This window comes from Sarcophilus harrisii, chromosome 2, assembly GCF_902635505.1.
Source record: "Sarcophilus harrisii chromosome 2, mSarHar1.11, whole genome shotgun sequence".
In the NCBI taxonomy this organism is placed as follows: domain Eukaryota; kingdom Metazoa; phylum Chordata; class Mammalia; order Dasyuromorphia; family Dasyuridae; genus Sarcophilus; species Sarcophilus harrisii.
The window spans coordinates 509,369,107-509,388,933 of record NC_045427.1 but is presented as its reverse complement, the minus strand read 5'-3'; the positions used below and the strand labels follow the sequence as shown (position 1 = coordinate 509,388,933).

The 19,827-nt window shown below is 35.3% G+C and overlaps 1 protein-coding gene across 1 annotated transcript in view; it reads right to left on the bottom strand.

Annotated features, from left to right (window-relative positions):
• Nucleotides 1-19,827, bottom strand: part of CGNL1 (cingulin like 1) — a 201,046-nt gene that overhangs the window by 138,053 nt on the left and 43,166 nt on the right. The window contains exon 2 of the mRNA XM_003755724.4: nt 101-1,730. Within this exon, the coding sequence (XP_003755772.1) occupies nt 101-1,720 (1,620 nt within the window). The 5' untranslated portion in view covers nt 1,721-1,730. The remainder of the gene's footprint in view (nt 1-100; nt 1,731-19,827) is intronic.

Below are 19,827 nucleotides of genomic sequence, written 5' to 3'. Positions count from 1 at the left end.
GATGGCACCTAAGCCAAAGTCCTTTGACTCAGTGCTCATTGCCCCATGACTGTCACTGAAGCCATTTTTAAAAAGCCACTTGACACATTTAGAGAATTACCTGAGTATGTGTAGCAGAGGAGAGTGTCTTGATGGAGATTTTCTTTGTTCCTGAATCAGGTGATGTGGCCACAGCCTGATTCTGTAACAACACAGTGGCCGTTGCCGTTTTTATTTCTTCCTCCTTTTTATTCTGGGTTATAAGTGTGGAGGGTCTCATTAACCCACTATCTTTGTTAACTTTATTCTCATGACTTTTGCCTGTATTATGGAACTGCAACCGTTTGGGCTGTCCATCAGGAGCATCCTGACCTAGCTCCTGCAGTTTCCCAGATGTCTGCCCTATCGCAAGATGTTTCCCACCAGAAAGCAGACGACGATCTCGCGAGAGAGGCTTCTGCTGCCAAACTTGGGATGGTCTGAGGAGATGTTCGTTTGATTTGCCCAAGTTTCGGCTAAACTCATCTAAGTATTCAGAGTCTCCCTGTAGACCAAAAGGAAAAGCACTATCTACGCTTCTGGATCTCTTGTGATCATCTAGATGAATTCTGTTCCGTTTCCCAGATCTCCCCCTTCTCTGAGAGCCAACTTTCTGATCAAATTTTTCAATTAATTGATCTACACCTGCAATAGATCCTGTGTCGATGTCCCGGCCTGTTCCTGGCATGAAGGGGATGTACCTTCTGTTTTCATGACGATTCACACTGTCAGCATGGATGGCGTAATCCTGGTTATCCAGCAGAAATTTGTACAGAGAGTTGGCTGAAGTGGGGATGGCTGAGGAGGAGGAGGATCTCCGTGACCTGTAACCATCCAACACCGGCCCAGCAGAATCTTGTCGGCGAAAGGGAAGAACATCTGGCCGACTCTTTTTGCTTTCCTGATGAATATCAGAGTGAATGGCAGTAAGGGGCTTCTCAGTGGGTGCAGGCGGTTCAGCTGGCAGCCCCTCGTTGGCGCAGCTCTGAACATTCAGACACACCGATGCCTGCTTCTTGGGATCATCTATCACAATTGAGCTGCACAAACGAATGGCTGTCACATTGCATTTTGACATGTCTCCTGGAGGCATGCTAGTTGGTTGAGAAGTAGCAGGTTTAGAAAAGCAAGTTCGAGAACATTTGTCATTTTTAGTTTCATCTGTAAGTGTTTTGGTCCAGTTGCACTCATGAGATCGATGAGTCTCTAAATTCAATTCATTTTTTTCAGGGTTATAAGGCTGCAAAAGTTCAGGGTGTCTCTGAAAGTTCAACATATTAGATGATTTTAGTGAACTATCTTTGTGGTCAAGAAGTCCATTTTTACCTTCATATAGACTGGCTGACTTTAGACTTCTAAATGCAGTAGGTTGTCCATATGGGTTTTCTGGAAACCTTATTTCTTCACTGGCTTTCTCTTCCAGTCTGGGATCAATACTGGAACGTAAAGGCAGGTCGTTGACTGTTGGAGGCGTAAATGATGGCCCATTTTCTGCAAAAGGAATGCCCGCCAAACATCTCTCTGTATTATTCAGTACAATATATGGATGGCCATCAATTCCTTGTACTCTAATACTGACACCATAAGATCCTGTCTTAGCATTCTGAGAAAGCCTTGATTTTTTGGTCTCTTCACTTTCAAGCCTAAGATGTACTCCATACTCCTGCTGCACATGCTTATATTCTCCAAAATACAGCTCCATAATGTTCAAGCTGTTAAAAAAAAAAAAAAAAAGAAAAAGAAAATAGGGAGAAAAATTAGTCTTTAAATGAGACAAGACTTCACCCTTCAAACAGGATCTCTCTACTTGATACCTCCACCCAGATATCCAACTGATACTTCAAACTGCACACATCCAAAACAATTCCTCTTGTCCTCCTCCCTCTATAACCTCTCAGTTTCTGCTGAAAGCCATCTCTGACCTTTTCCAAGACTCATAATTCAATTATTTTTGAGTTTTCACCCTTAATATCTATTCAGGTGACAGAATTTTATTCTTTCTAAGAAATATTAAACATCATCATCTACCCTCTCCTTTTTACTTTCTGCTGACACCCTGATGTTCAGACCATCAAGATTCTTCTCCTGGATTATTATAATAGCCTCTTTCCCAATCTTCCCGTCTCTAATTTCTTCCTCTTTCCATTGTATGTATCCTTTTGATCACTGCCATGATAAACATCATGTCATAGAGATTTGTTAAAATCTTTCAGTGGGATTCCTCATGGCTTCTAAATAAAATACAGTTTACTCACATAGCCTAGAAATCAGGGATTTCAATAACTGATTCTAATTTCCAGGCATTATATCATACAACCCTTTACAAGACTTATGTACAAGTCAAACTGAACTATTTATTTCCAGATCTAGTTCTGCATTTTTTCACCTTTATGACTTTGTATAATTCTGACTTTCACTAAGCTGTTTATATAAAGAAAATTTTTCTTAATTTTGTTCTCAAAATACAGAAAGTTAGACGAGATATATAAAAAGGGGAAAATATATAATGCTTAAGTGATGTCCCTTACATTTAACATTTATGTAAATAAAGCTTAAAGACTTATTTGCAAAATATTTTACATAAAGTTACTATCCCTTCCACAATCACAACTTCCTCTATCATAGTTTCAATATATTGCAGGTCAGCATAAGAAATTTAGGGAGTGGGGAGGATGGAGAGTTTTGTGGAAGCCAAGACAATATGCAAAAGCTAGCAGATAACATAGAAAAAGATTAGGAAACTAATGCATAAAATATATGGAGTATTATGTAATAGAAAACATTTTATCTTTTATATCACAATAATTCAGATTCCTCTGGTACAAAGGGAGGCCCAAAAAATATTACATGGATTTTCCAAATCATGGGAGTAATTTTTCCCTAACATCTGGGATGTGAAAGGGATAACTGTATTATCTCATTTGATCCTCACAGTAATCCAGTAAGGTGGGTGCTGCTGTGGTTATTTTTCAAAGGAGAAAACTGGGACTGTTCTTCTGGCTTTTGAAGATGTTCTCTTCCACAACTCAGTTCTGATAGCACCTTTTCCATGAAATCTTTCCTGATCACCTAGTCAATGGACATTTATCTGTCCATTCTCTAATTTCTTGTAAAAATCAATTGGACCATCTATGTAATTATCATATTACAACTCTTATAATAATTATTTTGTGTCTGTATTTATTACAGTCATAGAAGCCTGTAAGAAATTTTAGTCTTGAATTTCATTAACTGGTCAGTGTTTTAAATGAAAGGTCAGCTCTAGTTATTGTTTTCCCAGAATCATAATTCTTAGTGATGTAGCAAAATCATCTTCAATTCTTCAAGAGATTCATGATTTCATTCATGAGAATACTAGTACCACTCCTACAGACTATTCTGACTTCAGGAGCACATATGACCAAAAAGACATTTGATATTATTTAGGTGGGTCTCAAGAAATAAAAATATAGCCTATTCTTATGACCAAACTTAATAGTTTTCTAACTTGGTAGAAGCTGGTACTGCTATATTAAATATTAATGAACTACTATGTACAAGGGACTGAGTTAGGTGATGAGGATACAAAGATAAAAATGAAACAGTTAAGGAACTCACATTCTCCTGAAAAATGTAATATGTACAAAAAAAAAAAATACAAGGCAATCTGAGGAAGAAGAAACCACTAATAATGTGGTTTGGGGCAGGGGAGGAGTGAAGCACTGGAGGAAGAATGCCAGAACTGAGCTTGAAAAAAGTGAAAGATCCTAAGAGGTTACCATGAGCAAGTCTTGCATTCAAAGAATGAAGAATAATCTATGCAAACACACACAAGTGAGAAATAGAATACCCACTTTGGAGAACAACTATTTTAGCTGAAATACAAAATTTATTGAGAGGAATAACATTAAATTAATCTAGAAAGATAAGTTAGAGTACATACTTAATAAATGCATGATCATTGACAAAAAAAAAAAGTCATATAAACTGGTTTTCATATCTGTAAATTGGGAATAATAATGTTACTCCAAACCTTACAAGCTGGTTATGGTGAAAATGTTTCTGTAAATGTGCTGTAAATGTTCTGTAAATGCTGTAAATGCTGTAAAATGTTCTGTAAATGTTCTATGTCCATGTGATTTGTAATTGCTGTTCTTTTAAAATAGCTTTTTATGAAATCAATGATTAGATAGGAAGTCTGCCCCATTAACTTAGTTCACTTTGGTCTCATGACTGTTCCCATAGCATTTTGTTTCTTAAAGAGCCAAGTCAATACAGTTATTTTAAATTTACATGATGCTTCTTGGTCTTTGGATGACTGGTACATATCCTTATAATGCTTCAGAGTGCTCTTCAGGAATTAGACTAGTTCAGAATTAAAGAGAGTCAGAAAAAATGTGAATAATCTGTTTACTCAGTTGTTTGTATGTAACATCCTCCAGAAATGGTATGTTTCTGTACATAAAAGGTAAAAGAGACTTTCTGGCATTTCACCACAGCGGTAGCAGCAATGAGCTACTAAAAGGATTTTAAGAAAAGGAATTGTATAGTCCTACCTGTTCCTTAGGAAGACTTATTGAGAACTTCCATGTCAACATATAGCACCAAGAAAAGTAAGATTTTTACTGTAAGGTTTAACTCAAATTCAGACTATTCCTCATGATAGGACTATAAACAGCACATTCATTAATAAAATCTGCTGAAAGCTATTCTCTAATTTCAGAGAGTAACCCAAGTTAAAATCCTAACACATCACACTCCATGTCTACACCTTCACTCAAGAGATAGCGCCCAACTGGTGCCTTACATAATTATGCGGTAAAAGCTGATAATTTGCCAGGGTGTCACATCGACATCTGGCCAATAAACACTGTGTTTCCTATTGGAAAAGATGGTTAAAATACAGTAATTGCTTTACTTAGCGAGATCAGCAAATGTGCTAATGAATGCGGACAAAAACAACTCTGTGGGAAGAACCGTTAACATGCGCCAGACAGAAACATACCCTTTCTGGAGGGTGTTATATACTAACAACTGAGTAAACAAATTATTCACATTTTTCTGGCTCCCTCTTCATTTCTGAACTAGTCTGATTCCTGAAGAGCACTTTGAAGCATTATATAGATACCCACCAGCCATCTCAAAGACCAAGAAGCATCATGTGGATTTAAAATAAACATACTGATTTAAGTCCTTTAAGAAACAAAATGCTATGGCAACAGGCAGGAGACCAAAGTGAACTAAGTTAATGGGGCAAACTTCCTATCTAATCGATGATTTCATAAAAAGCTATTAAAAAAAAAACAGCAATAATAAATCACATGGACACAGAACTTTCAAAGTTTATAAAAACATATATTTTTTTCTACAATAACCATAAGAAGTCAGGAGTACAGAGTATTATTATTCCCATTTGACATATGAGAAACCAGATTATGTATCTTTTTTTGTCAATGATCATGCAATTCCAAATCACTTAGCTCAGGCCAAGCCCCAAACTCAATTATTCACTAGCAGGATACACAGACACCCACAAGAGCAGGAGTCTCCAAAGCCAACTAGATCTAAGGCTCAGTCTAATTTCACCTCAGTCTGACAAGCAAGTAAGGAAAAATGAGCTGCAAACCAGAAAATAATTTCTTCCCCAGATTGGATATTGTAGCAATCTCTTTCAGAGCCAAAGATTTGATAAGGCAACTGAAACCTGATTAAACCTAAAAAGATTCTTTCTTTTCTTGCTTTTTTTTTTTTTTTTTTTGAAAGGGGTGGGGTGGAAGTGGAGAAAGGAGATTGGGTTGTTACACTATTGTCAAGACACCTATAAAGGGCTTCATCAGGGACATAACCACACACACACACACACACACACACACACACACACACTATTTGGAATTTTTTTCCCCTGAAAAGTCATTTATTTGAGGGGTCTTGATACGTTGGAATATAACAGCACTTGAAAATGCCATTAATGGGATTTAGAATTAGAAGGGACTTTAAAGAATATCCCATCTAGGGGATAGTCTTACCTTGGGGCTCATGAATGTTTAAAAAATATGTATTTTATACTTTCATTTCGATATAATTTACTTCCTTTGTGAACCTATGTTTTCTATACATTTTAAAGCATTATTCTGAGTAGGTACATGATAAAAAAGATTAAGAATTCCTGATTTCATTCAATTGCCTGTGATAGATGAAAAAACTATAGTTTAGAATGTTTTAATCTATTTGCCCAACAGCACAAGAGCAATAAATGTCAAAGCTTTAAAAAATAAAAAATAATGAATTTTTTAAAAGCTTAACTAAAGGGAAAGTCATTTCAAAAATAAATGTCAAAACCAGGATTTGAATCCAAGTCTTTTGACTCTCTGGTCCAGTATTCTGTCCATCAAACTTGGCTAAATTAAGCAATAGTAGCTTTTGAATATATAAGGAACTGAGAGGCAAAGTTCACTGAAATCACCGAAGCACTAAAGTTTTCTAAAAAATTTCTAGAATGTTCTTCCTTTAAGTACAGAAATAGCTTAGAATTACACAATATAAACAATCAACCCCAAAAAATGTGAAGTCTGAGCATAAAAACCAAAAAGGTTAGTCTACAATGTACTAGGAGTGAGTCTTCTAAGAAATAGTTGTTGACCAGGGCAACAGCAATTTTCTTTCAACAAATATAACTCACAAATGCATCCATCTTCCATTCACATGTGCCTTTCCCATGCCATTTCACTCTTTGCCTTTCTAAAGCCTTTAATGAACCATAATATGAAGCTATAATATTTATACCACTAATTATCAAATCTAGTTTTACATTTGACCTAAATTCTTAAAGATGGTGAATTGAACATTTTAGTTGGAAAATGTTTAAAAATAAGAAATTCCTATATTGTTTCTAGACCCTAAAATAATTTCTAAAATCTATAGAGCAGGTGATAACCTATCAGATTACTGCACTAACAGATCACAATAATTATTTTATGCAGAAGTCTAAAATTGGTAGACATATATATATATACAGGATACATTTCTAGCCCTTGGAATGAATTACCACAGGAGATTAAATGCCTTCCTTGCTTATGGACTTTTTCCTCCATTTGTCCCCTTAGAGATTAGCAGATATGTTTCCTGTCCTCCTAAGTTGAAGGAATATCTGTTTGACATTGTAGAGGACAAGAAATTCAGAAAACTTCCTTTCTTTTACAAGGCTATTGCTAGTTTCTTCCATTCAAATTTTTGTTTGTGTTTCTTAAGCAAAATGTGACATAAACAAAAATTGCTCTATTCCTTAAAATTCAGCAGCTCATCTCTTCATTTTTAACAAAATTTAAAACACTTAAAAATAAATCCCTTGAATATATCTGTCAGATGAATAAAGGATAGAGAATAGACTTGTGGTTTATTTGGTATAAGGAAATCCCAAGTAAGGAATCTCTCTTCTACCAATGTAGAGTGGTGCCTCCTTTGCAACTTATTATAGTCTCAGCAAGTTTGCCTCAAACACTTAAAATTTAAGTAACTTGCCCAGCATCCTATATGTCTCGGGGTTAGGACTTGAATGAACATCTTTTCTAGTTCAAAGACAGTTCTTCCTCCACTGTCACTATTTCTCATAATCTAAATAAAACATGCTTTAGATTTCTACTTATCTCCCACATTCCCCTCTCCTGTCCAACTCACTGTTTAGTATCTCTTCTAAGACCTAATAGAACTTAGTTTGCCTCCCTTTGCCATATCTCTGTTCTGTTTCATTGGAGTAACAGAAAGACCCCAGATCCTTAAAGATCTGATTTTCTCAGATCCACTCAGAGAGCTGACCTAAAATCAAGGCAGAATGCCGAGGTACTATCAAGATACAGCAAAATTTTCTTCCACCTGTGATCTGGTTTCTGAATGTATACATCCCATGTTAGCATTCCCATTGCTTTTACTTAAAGCTTTAATCTAGAATAAAATGCAAATAACTCTGAGAGGCCTAAGACTTTTAGGGTAGTAGTCACACCTTAATAAGAACAATAACTCTCAGAGTTGATGGGGCAATGGGAATTAGACAAAGGACAATCTTGTAGAGGGCAAAAGTTGAAGGGAAGGAAAACTAGAAGATTTTCTATGATCATAAGAAGCCTAATAAGAAATTTTAAAAGGTAATGCTAATAGTTATTATTAGTGACCTATTCTAGGAAGCTAGAAGATCATAGGAACCGGTGTAATTTATGGTCTGCTGGAATTCAAATATTTATTAAATGACTATGTGCAAGGCACTGGTTTAGAATTAGAAGGGACATGAGAAGTGAGCTAACCCCTCCTTTTTATTTTACAGATGAGGAAAATGGTAAAAGAAACGGAAAGGCTAAAGTACTAAAAATCACAGAGATCAGAGTTCACTCTGATTCTGAGTGCTACCTGGCCTTGACCATATTCGAGACCTGGATTAAGTATTTAAAAGAAGAGTATATTTTAAGGAAAGAAAAGTGGGTGGTGGGAAATTATTGTGATTGTGAGACCGTTTATTAGTATACTTCAGTGTATAAAGTTCAGTGATAGTGAGGATTGTGTGTCAGAGGGTGTGGGAAAGAAAATGTATGTCTGGGAATCAACATATCTACAATTGTCACAGATAGGAAAGGGGAAAATGAAGGCTGATAGAGAGTCTGGATCTCTGCAAGGAAAAAAGACAGAAAATTTTTTATAGGTGTATTTGTGTGCAGAAGAAAACTAATGTTGTTGATAAAATTTGACTGAAATATTTATGAGGCAGTGAACTTTTTAAAAGTATTTAATTAAAACAGCATTAACCACCAATACACTCTTCCAAAATAATTCATTAATCTAGTTAAACCCTGAGAGTTCTCTAAGAATCCAAAGCCTGCCTCATACAGTGACTTACACAGAGTAGGAGCTCAATAAATATTTGAATAAACAGGTATGAGTGAGGAAATCTTTACTATGCAGTGGAAAGCAAATTTCCATAATAATAATAATAATAGCTAACATTTATATGGTTCTCTAAAGTTTGTACTTTTCATATATTATTTCATTTGATCAATATGGCTCTAATTCAGGGCAAGAAGGCCCAAGAAAAAAAAAATGATCATTTTAAACAAGAACAGCAATCCATACAAAATAACCAGACTCCCATTCCTTTAATTTGTCTAAATCTGAGCCCCCTGACATACTACAATCAATTCTGAGGAATGCCTTTCAAGATCAGCACCCCATTCTCCAAATTTCAACCACATTCATCGCTAAAAGAGAAGTACATAATGTTAGAATTGGAAGAGAAAGGCACACACACTTTTATTTGATCACATTATAAATGATATCTGGCATCAACACTACCATACAAGGCAGTCTCAAAGGAGGAAACTTTTGCAAGGTGCTTTTGTTGGCTTCTAAACCACAGGAGAAGCTCAGATATCCTGTCACTGCTCCCAGCCTTGCTTTATCTTCCACCTTTGTTTTCATAGTAGGAAAAGTCTCTGGGAATACTTTTTCTCCCATCCCTTCCCAGGACTCAATCCTATCTTTCCATTCAAGACCCAGTTCATATCTCGCCTCCTCCTTTAAGAAGCCCTATCCAGTTCTGCCAGTCCACACTACTCTCTGCTCTCTACATCAGAAATCTCTGCTGAGATAATTGTATAAATATGTATGCATATATTGGATTTTTTACCATTTTTAACATATATTGGATTACTTGCTATCTAGGGAAGGGGGTGGGGAGAAGGGGGGGAAATTGGAACACAAGGTTTTTCAAGGGTCAATGCTGAAAAATTATCCTTGCATATCTTTTGAAAATTAAAAAGAAAAAAAAAGAAAAAAGAAATCTCTGCTGTACCCCCAATCAATATCACACAAATTTACTGCTTAATTGTTCTTTAGTAATAACAGCTAACATTTACTTAAAATTTTAAGGTCTGCAAAGTGCTTTATAACTTTTATCTCATTTGATGCTCATAAAACTCTGGGAAATAGTTGCTATTTTTAGCCCCATTTTAGGGATGAGGAATCTGGAGCTGAGAGAGCCCAGGAATGATACAACTGAGTAGATGAGACAAGATTTAAACTTGGGTCTTCTGGACTGCAAGCCCAACATAGCTGCCCCGAGCTTAGCCCCTGGGTGTCAAGTTTTGGGTGATTATCTCTACACAGTTAGAGGAAGGAGAATGAGTTTAGAAATTTTGCCTCCCAAAGGATTGCCTAACATAGTGCAAATCACACAACAGGTCCTCAACAAACACTTTTACTAACAGAAATCTATCACTGTTTCTGCCTTGTAATTATGCCATGTTAGGGAGAAAAAGGATCTGTCTCTGAGCCACATTTGGAGTCCAAAAAGTGGAAAATACCATGTCTACATTTCCCATCTGCGTGGTCTGACTCTGGCTAAAATGACAAAAAGGGGCCTGGAGAAGAAAAGACTTTCTGAAAGGGAACAGAAATGAATCTTTGGCTTTTGACACACCCTAGCTTGGAATTTCAGTAATGTCCAGGCTCTAATTCCCTGGACTATACTTAAAAAATAAAATGAAATAAAGGGAGACAAGATTTTTTTAAAAAGAATGATTTCAGAATTAAATCTTCCATTTTGGAAAATGTCTCTTAGCTTCTTTAACTTTCTGTCTCTTTCAGCAAAGACTTTCCCTGATGACCCTAAGTATAAATGATCTCTTCTTAAATCATTCATCCTACTTTGATTGTCCCTCACTCTTTGCAATCCTACTGTGACATATGGTTGTTTGTCTTCTCCTCAAAAACAGTGAACTCTTTGAAGGCAGATACTGTATCTTGTTTTAATTTTTTTAGTAAAATTATGTTGAACTGAAAATGAACCAGAAGCCTAAGTAAAAAACAAAACAAAACAAAACAAAACAAAACAACAACAAAAAAATCTCTAGACTTTGGAGATAGAAGGGAATAAGTATTTGTAGAGTGTCCACTATGTGCCAGGAAGCTTTAGAAATATTATTTTAATTCTCACAACAACCCTGTAAGACAGTTGTTCTTATAATCCCATTTTACTATCAGTGAAAATGAGATAGATAGAGATTTAAGTGAATTACCCAGAATCACACAGCTAATCAATGCCTAAAGTTGGATTTGAATGCTGATATTTCTGACTCCAAACACTCTATGTACTAAAGCAGCAAGCTGTGTCAGAACTGGCATTGTACAAAACCAACCTAAAGAAGTAGAAGGCAAGAGGGGGGAAACTCTAATTACACACAAAATTATAAAAATTATGTTACAAAAATCCAAACTCACATTCATATAAATGTTGATTGAATGAGATTCAATGACTAGGTTATGATTGATAAAGGGGATTCCCTGGAAGCTTACAAAGAAGTTTATTAAAAGATTATGTTTTTGCAACTTTTTTAAAGGAGAAAACATGGAATCACATTTTTTTCTTTTAATATAAAATGTATTTCAAACTTATTTACTTATTTATAGCAAGCATTTGATAAATACCTGTAAAATGAATGAAGATTAAATATAATGGACAAAGTCCTGGGCTTGGCTTCAAGGAGACCTAGATTCAAATCCTAACCAGGAGGCTAACTGTGTGACAAGTTACAATTTCTCTCGTCCTAAGTTCCTCACTTCTAAACTGAGCATCAATGATATTAACACTACCTACCCTACAAGGCTTTTAAAGTGTTCAAATGAGGTTCAAATGTGACGTGTTTTGCAAACAGTTAAATATTATATAAATGTTAGTTATTATTATCAATAATAATGTTATTAGCATTATGAGAGTTTGGGCTTGTGATTTCATCACTGTTTAAGAAACACTGGTTTTGAGGATCTCCCCATTCTTCCTATCAAAGAAGGAAAGCTAGGAACCATCCATAGCTCTTCTTTTTTACATGTTCCTGTTCCTGTCCCCCATTATCTAATCAGTAAGCCAATGTTATCAATTCCACCTTCAAAATATCTCTCCCAATTGCACATGTTTAACCTACATCATATTGTTTACTGTCTTGGGGGCAGGGAAAAAAGAGGGAGAAAAATTAAAACCCGAGATTTAACAAAGGTGAATGCTGAAAACTATCTTTGCATGTATTTGGAAAAATAAAATACTATTAAAAGAAAAAAAAAAAAAGAACATCTCTCCCAATCCAAGGAATTCTCTCCATAGACAATCACACTCATTCAGATCCTTATCACCTATACTTCTGATAGTGTCACTCACCTACTTCAAAAGATTCAGTAGTCCTTTATTGTCTTTATGGTAAAACATAAACTGCTCTGGTATTTAAAAATTCCATACTACTTGGCTCCAGTCAATCTTTCCAGGCCTAATTACATATTGCTTATCCTTTACATACTCCACTCCAGACAATATAAGGCATACCATCTTCAAGCCTGCAATGCTCTTTCCTTAGCTCTACTTAAACATTTCCAGATTCCTTCAGCTGTTATTGCTCATCTTCCTCTAAAAAAAAAAAAAATTTACTTTGTACTTACTTATCTGTATGTATATTGTCCCATGTACAAAGCTCATAAAATATAAGCTTCTTAGGAGCAAAGAAGAATATTTTCCATTTCTGTATATCCCTATCATTAAGCTTACTGCTGGTAGGTACCAAAATGCTTCATAAATAGTTGTTTGCTTGAAGGAAAAAAAATTCATCTCCTTGACAAATTCCTACTGTTGAATACTTTCCTCCAGTGGCAGACTGACAACTCTCTAAAGATACAAGGAATACTGAGAAAGTCATTGACTTGCCCTAGGTCACCCTGGCAAAGTATTAGTCCAAGACTTGAGCCCCAGATCTTCCTAATGTCACAGTTAGCCCTCTCTATCACCTACTCCACACTGCTGCATATCATATTATTATTAGAATATTCTAAAGTACTTTTCTCAATATATAATTCTAGTTATGAAACAAAATCAATAATAAGGAATTTTCCATTTATCCTGGAATATTCATGTTAAAAAAAAAACAGATTTAACTAGGAAAAATAATACTTTTCAAGGTTCTTGCCAATTGATGACAATGATCTCTATTTATTGTCTCTAATTTTATATTTGTTTCTAATTTTATAATATAAAGCGTTCCTTCCAGGATCACATAGGAAGACTTTTATACTACTAATGGGGTCTTATACTTAGGATATATATTAAAATGTATGGGAAGAAGGCCATAATCTCTATATTAATAAAGAATTGGTAGTGAATTGCAAAGCACTAAACTGTTCATCCCTTTTGACTTAACCATCTCAAAATCGGGCAACCCAAGGAGGTCAACAGCAGAGAAAAGAAAGATACCAAATACTACAAAATATTCATAGTAGCACTTTTTTAATTAAAAAATTTTCAATTATCAATCATTTTTTTCCTCTCAACCCCACCCTCCCCCAATTGAGAGGGGGGGGAAAAAACCTTGTAAAAGTAAGCAAGCAAAATAAAACTTCCATATTGGCCATGTCTAAAAATGTGTGTCATCCTGCATATTTAAATCATCACCTGTCTCTCAGGAAGTACATAATATTCTTCATCACTAGTCCTCTGTATTCATGAATGATTATTGCATTGATCAACGATCTTAATCTTTCAAAAATGATTACTTTTTCCAATATTGTTGTTACAGTAAAAAATTATTCTCCTGATTATGCCCATTTCACTCATTTCATCAGTACACAGAAGTACTCTTGCAATTCTCTGAAATTGTCTCTTTCATCTTGCCTTCCCCCACCCACCCACCCATTTCTTTGACACTACAAAAAAAGCTGCCTACTTCAACGTAGCAAAATACAAAACCAAAATAAAACTATTGGAAAAAAAAAAAAAAACAAGTAAAAACTAGGGAATGGATGAACAAACTGAGGCAGCTGGTAGGGATTTGGAGTTCACAGGATCACAGAATTGTTATATTTTCATAGTCATCTAATCTAACCATAGCCAAAAGATTCCTTGCTATATTTCTGACCATCCATCATGATGTTGGATTCCAACTGTTCTCTCCCTTTACAACCTTTATTTTGCAGACACAAAAATTAAGTTTTTTGTTTCCACTCTACCCTGAAACATCTATCTGGGGGGAAAAAAAACTGAATGAAGTAAACCATCTTGATGCTAAAGGATTGAAGATAAAACATTTTCTTCTTTTAGTAAAAAAAAAAAAAAAAAATGGTGGGACTACTGGTACAGAATAAGATGTCTACAATCTACTAACATTTATTAAATGCATACTATGAACCACTTAGAGGCATGATCAATATATTGGTTTTATTTTTTATCAACAATATTTCTTAGTACAAGACAGGGTTCTGTATTGTATCTGAAATTGGCAATAATTGTTTTAAAAATAAAAGACATCAATAAAACTTTTTTTTAAAATAAAGAATCATTCTTTATCATTTTTTACACCAACCTCACCCACCAGGCAGGTAGGTGTGTCTTATCAATGCATATCTAGTACTTTAAAAGTTTGTTTTAATCTACAAGCTGCAGCCTTGCTCTCCATTGCTCTGCTACTACTCCAGAAAGGTTAAAGTACCAATAATAAAACACTAAGAACTAAGGAATTCTCAGATTGCAGCAGGTTAAATTCAATTCAACAAGCATATACTCAGCACCTCCTCTTGAGGTAAATCATGGGAAAGCTCTCAAACAGCATCCTTCCTAGGGAGCCAAAAGACATATATAACATTTATAATTTCAAAAGATAAAACTCAGTTGAACTTAAGAGTAAACTCAAGAATTCTGGAGAAAGAGCAAAGTGTTTAATTATAATCCTGTTGTATTTGATTTTTAAAAAATGTGGTCAATTGTTTCTAATTACTTGCCATGCTGCTACAATTATACCTTATGTCAAATAAGCACACCTTTGTCGTTGCCCATAAAGTCTGTGTGAAATACTGAATATAGACAGATAAGTAGGTAGGTAGGTAGATTAAAAAGATAAATAGGTAGATAGATAGACAGACACAGACAGTCTGATAGATAGCACCAGATTTTTCTCCTTATCCAATACATTCCTATTACAACTGTATTCCAATGTTAAACAAATTCAGTATGGCTATCCATTGAGACACAACCTAATTTCATTCCCAAGTATTATAAACTTAATAGCTAATAAATAATTACCATAATGTTATTAATAACCATGAAGTATTTATATTTTAAAGAAAAACCAACTAAATCAAAAGTATCTTTGGAATTTTCTCTCCCTATTGTGACCATTCTTCTAAACAAAGGAACAGATTACTAAATATTCACATTATCTTTGAAGATCTGTTGGGTACCTTGCTACATTCCCTCTAATATGGAGTCTATTGTAGCCTGCTGACATATCTAATATATCTCTAACAGATGCAAGACATCCCAATATATGAAATAGTGAGCAAAAGTATAGTTTAAGTGAAAAGTACCTTCTTGTTGTACCTACATAAGCACTAGCCTAAAGACTGGCTTAGGAGGGATAAAAATTAAATCATTCATTTATTTCAGGTCTAAAATTAATAGCAACAAGGAAATAGAGATGCAATTTGATACCTCAGCTCTGGAAATATTCTGATTATGTTTCATAGACCTTAACCAAGGCCAAGAGAGCAGAGGTCCCCATCTTTATGTGGCAAATTATAAATCTGCAACATCAACCACAAGACAGGAGAACCCTACCACAGGTAATTCTTTGTCTTCTCTTATCTTTACCCCCTCAACCAATTATAATTTTCAGTGATGCCAAAGTATTGATTTGGAATCAGAAATAACATGTTATCTTCCTACCCTAAAATTCCCAGGGAAGCCAAAACATTACTGCATCATTACCCAACTTGTGTGGCATAAAACTTATTCTATATGCAAAAGAAAAATGGAGAAGCTATTTTTTGGGCAACTAAGTCTCATAAATTTGCATGGAAAGGCTGGCACTACATAGCCCAGATGGTTATTGTGCAACTTGATCTACAAACCAAAATAAGAAACAGATTTCCTAGTTATGTCAGAAAGACAAATCAGCAGCATTTGCATCTTTTGGTCTTCAATCATCGAAGCTTTGTCAGGCTGTAAAATATCCTTCAACAAACCTCTTTAGGATGTGGAAGTTTTGTGTATAGACTATCTTTCATTTCTTTATGTGCTAACAAAATTACCAGCTAGCCACCCATTTTAGAGAACATTTAAATTAAATAATGAGGGACAAAAAAGAGACTAAGTCACTTCTTCATCTTGGAAAGTAATGTGAGACATTGCATATATATATAAGGTCAACTTTTTTTTTTGATTGATCAGTTTTTTGATTGAATCAGATTCTGATTTTTGTTTCTGTTTTTTCTTTTAAAAATTATTAAGGGAGGGAGAGAGAATACAAGGATTAATCTAGGCATTAAATAAAAAGTTTTAAAAAATCTATTTCTTAAAAAAAAATAACACCCATAGCTTAATGCATGCTTCCCTCTGCCTTCTAATAGTCCCTCTCTCATTTCTAAATAAAGGGTGAATAAAGTTATCCATTCTTTTAATTTATATTTAGGGTTTTTCATGACATAAGGTAATAGTCATAGTTTATATATTTTATGTAATATATATCTAAAACATAAATTATAAAGATAAGTTGGATTCTTCTAGGAAAACTAGGAATTGAGTGTGATAAAGAATAAAATTTTGTTTTTAATCAATGGCCATTCTAAATCCACTCTCATGCCATGTGGAAGATATCTTCATTGTATTCTTCTAGTTAATTTCTATAAATGTAGTTTAGGATGCATTTTCTAGACACAATTAAGTCAGCAATTTCAAACCTTTTTGTGGACTCTTTTTTTTTTGCCAAATTAGGCTTAGGTTTTAAACCTTTAAATCACAGCTACTTTTCTAATACATAAATGAATGTTCCTCATTGAACCTTTAAATCCTGTCTGAACTGTGTTCTAAAAATTTCAGTTCAGTTTTAAGTATGTCGTCCCTCTTAACTCAATTGAACATTGTGTAATTACTATATGGCAAGGTACCTTTTTGGGGGCAAAGCACAAGGTATATGGCAGGCAGGTAGACGATGTGCTAGAAAATGGAAATGCAAAGACAAAGGTAAAAACTTAACTATCTAATCTCTGCCTTTGCACTCTATAAAAGTAATGATAACTCAAAAGTGTCTAAATGTGGAGAAATTAATGAAATTATTATCAGTCCCACTATACAAACGAGGAAACTGGATTCAGAAAAATAAAACCATTTGCCACACTGTCGCCACTATTAAGCTACTGAGTCCCAGATCCTCTGATTCAAAACTGAGCATACCACGTCACATTTATCACTGACCCACACATACATCTAGCAAGGTGTCCTGTATTGATAGTCATCCAGTTCTTAGCCCCACTATTTCCAATAATGAGGAGTGTGGTAGATGAGATAGAGAGAGAGAAGGATGGAAAGATGGATAGAGAGATGATAGATGGTAGACATAGATAAGCTTGAAGAGCTTAAAACTCACATCCTCTTACTCCCACCCAACTGAGAAAGGTAATGATCTTCTTCACATCCACTACCTATATCGCAGATCCTTGGTTTCTAACAGTACTTTTGAAACATCTGAGACTGTTTCCACTTTTTCCCACTCCAGAATCACCCCCTACTCTACTAACACAATCATTTCCTCTGGTCCAAACACAGGAAGGTATAACCCCTATAGCATTTCCATTTTTTTTTCTTCACCTATGTCAACTATTAAAATCAGGTCCTTACTTCCCTCCCTCTTTCTATTGTAATAAATAGTGCATTTCAACACTGTGGCTGTTCTGTAACTGCTTTCCACTGAAAGCGAACATTGAATCTGCCCTCACCTCCTGCCACGTAAAATATTAACCTCCTGACATTGACCCTATGTTGAATCTGAACACATGGATACTTCAGTGAGGTTGGATAGCTTAACAAGTTAAAAAGAATGGCAAATAGAAGGGAAAACAGTGAAACAGAACTGTTTCTGGGTTCTCTTACAGGAGCGCTCCTCATAGGAATTTCAGTTTATAAATGATATTCAAATAAGCTCATATTATTCTATTTCCCAGCTTGCCATCTGTCCTGTCACAGCTGCCCTGCTCCTCCTTATCTGAACCATTATCTTCTGTACCAGACTTGTTGAATCCATGCTACTAATGTGAAATTAAACTCAATCTTAGGGCTGAATCATCCTTCTCGATGAGTTGTAAATAAAGCAAAAATTTACCTACCTCTGTCCTAGCTCATGTTTCCCGTGCCCCCAACCATCCATCCACCTTGGCATCTTACCTGTCCTATAGTCCCCACCCTAATTTCCACCTTTTGCTCTAGGCACAGAAGTCAATACTAACACTGTCTCTGGGAAAGACTTGTCCAGTGATTCCCCTTTCTTGTGACTCATCAAACCAAAATTCCCTTCTATTATCACCTGGATATGGCGTCTCTTCTTGTTAGAATGAGATCTCAAGGATAGAGACTGTCTCACTTTTTGTATTTTTATCCCCACTATCTGCCATAGCATCATAGTGAAAACTTAAATACTTTTGCATTCTTCCCACACAGTAAAAGTCCTTACTGGTCCTATGCCTACACCGTGAGTTTGCTTCAGAGTTTGTTCAGAGATCCAAAGGTACTACGGAGTTTCCCAAATACCTGAAACTGAGTAAATGGGGAAGCCTTCTGGTGTTCCTCATCCCACCTCCTGACCAAGGGTGAGACTGTGCACTGATCCTGAATGACTTTGGACATTCTAAGTGAACTCTCTGGGACTTTCATCCACCACCACCAATCAATTTGTATTATGTGCTAGGCACTGAGCTAAGTACTAGAGATACAAAAAAAAGAGACAAAAAGTAGTTCCTACCCTTAAGGAAGTCACAGTCTACAATGGTAAACATATGCAAACAACTATGTAACACAAGCCATCTGTGTTTCAAGAGACAAATATCCCTAGACTCCAGTCACAGGCACAAGCCATTCCCTGCATTCCTCAAAGACATGAGCCTCAGAATCATTCTGCTGTCTCAAATGTCAACTCAGAGACTGCTTCCTTCCACATACCCATCCCCTTCTTTCTGTTAGTGATCTTTGTTGTCCTACAATAAATTACCTTATATTTATAAATGTCTGTAAGTGTCATAAACCACCTTCCTCTAAAAAATATATTCTACAGTTTTGAGGGAAAGGGCTATTTAAAAAAATTTTTTTTAGTTCAATAATTCCCAATATCTAACCTTACCCCTTGTAGGTAGTATGCATTTAACAGGTTTGCCAGATTGAATTGAATCGGCAGTGCCAGTTCTCAAATGTATATAGGTTCCTTCCTCCTAATCAAGTAAGTGCTTGATTAAATTCATATTGCTTAGTACTCTCTTTAAATGAGGGTAAGAAAGCAGGAGAAGGGTCATTCCTATCAGGTCAGGTGCCAAAATGTGATCATGAAAAATCCTCAAACAGTAGAAAAGGATTTAAAAAAATAACTGAAAAGAGGAAAAGGAAGAAACCAGAGAAGGACAATGAAAGGAAATCCCTTTCTAATGGTTAATTGGTTAAAAAAATAAAACCAAAGTCTTCTATAGGGTTAGGTTCCATAGACTTCCCTCACAGTCCCAGGTTGCTTTATCCACAGAAATAACAACTGACTTCCATGTATTATGTGAGGAGATATGCACAGCAAGGAGAGTAATATGTGATACACTGCCTACAGAAACTAAAAGCACTTATCTTAGCACCCTGAAGGGGAAAAAACAGCCCAAGAAATAGCAATATTGAGAAATTTTAAAACTTTCTCACTCTTCCCCTTCAAAGAGTTCAATCTTGTAGAAGAGGGAGTTTAGGGGAGAAGAAAAAAGGTCATGTTTGTTCTAAATCAAGAGAATTCAACTAAAAAAAAA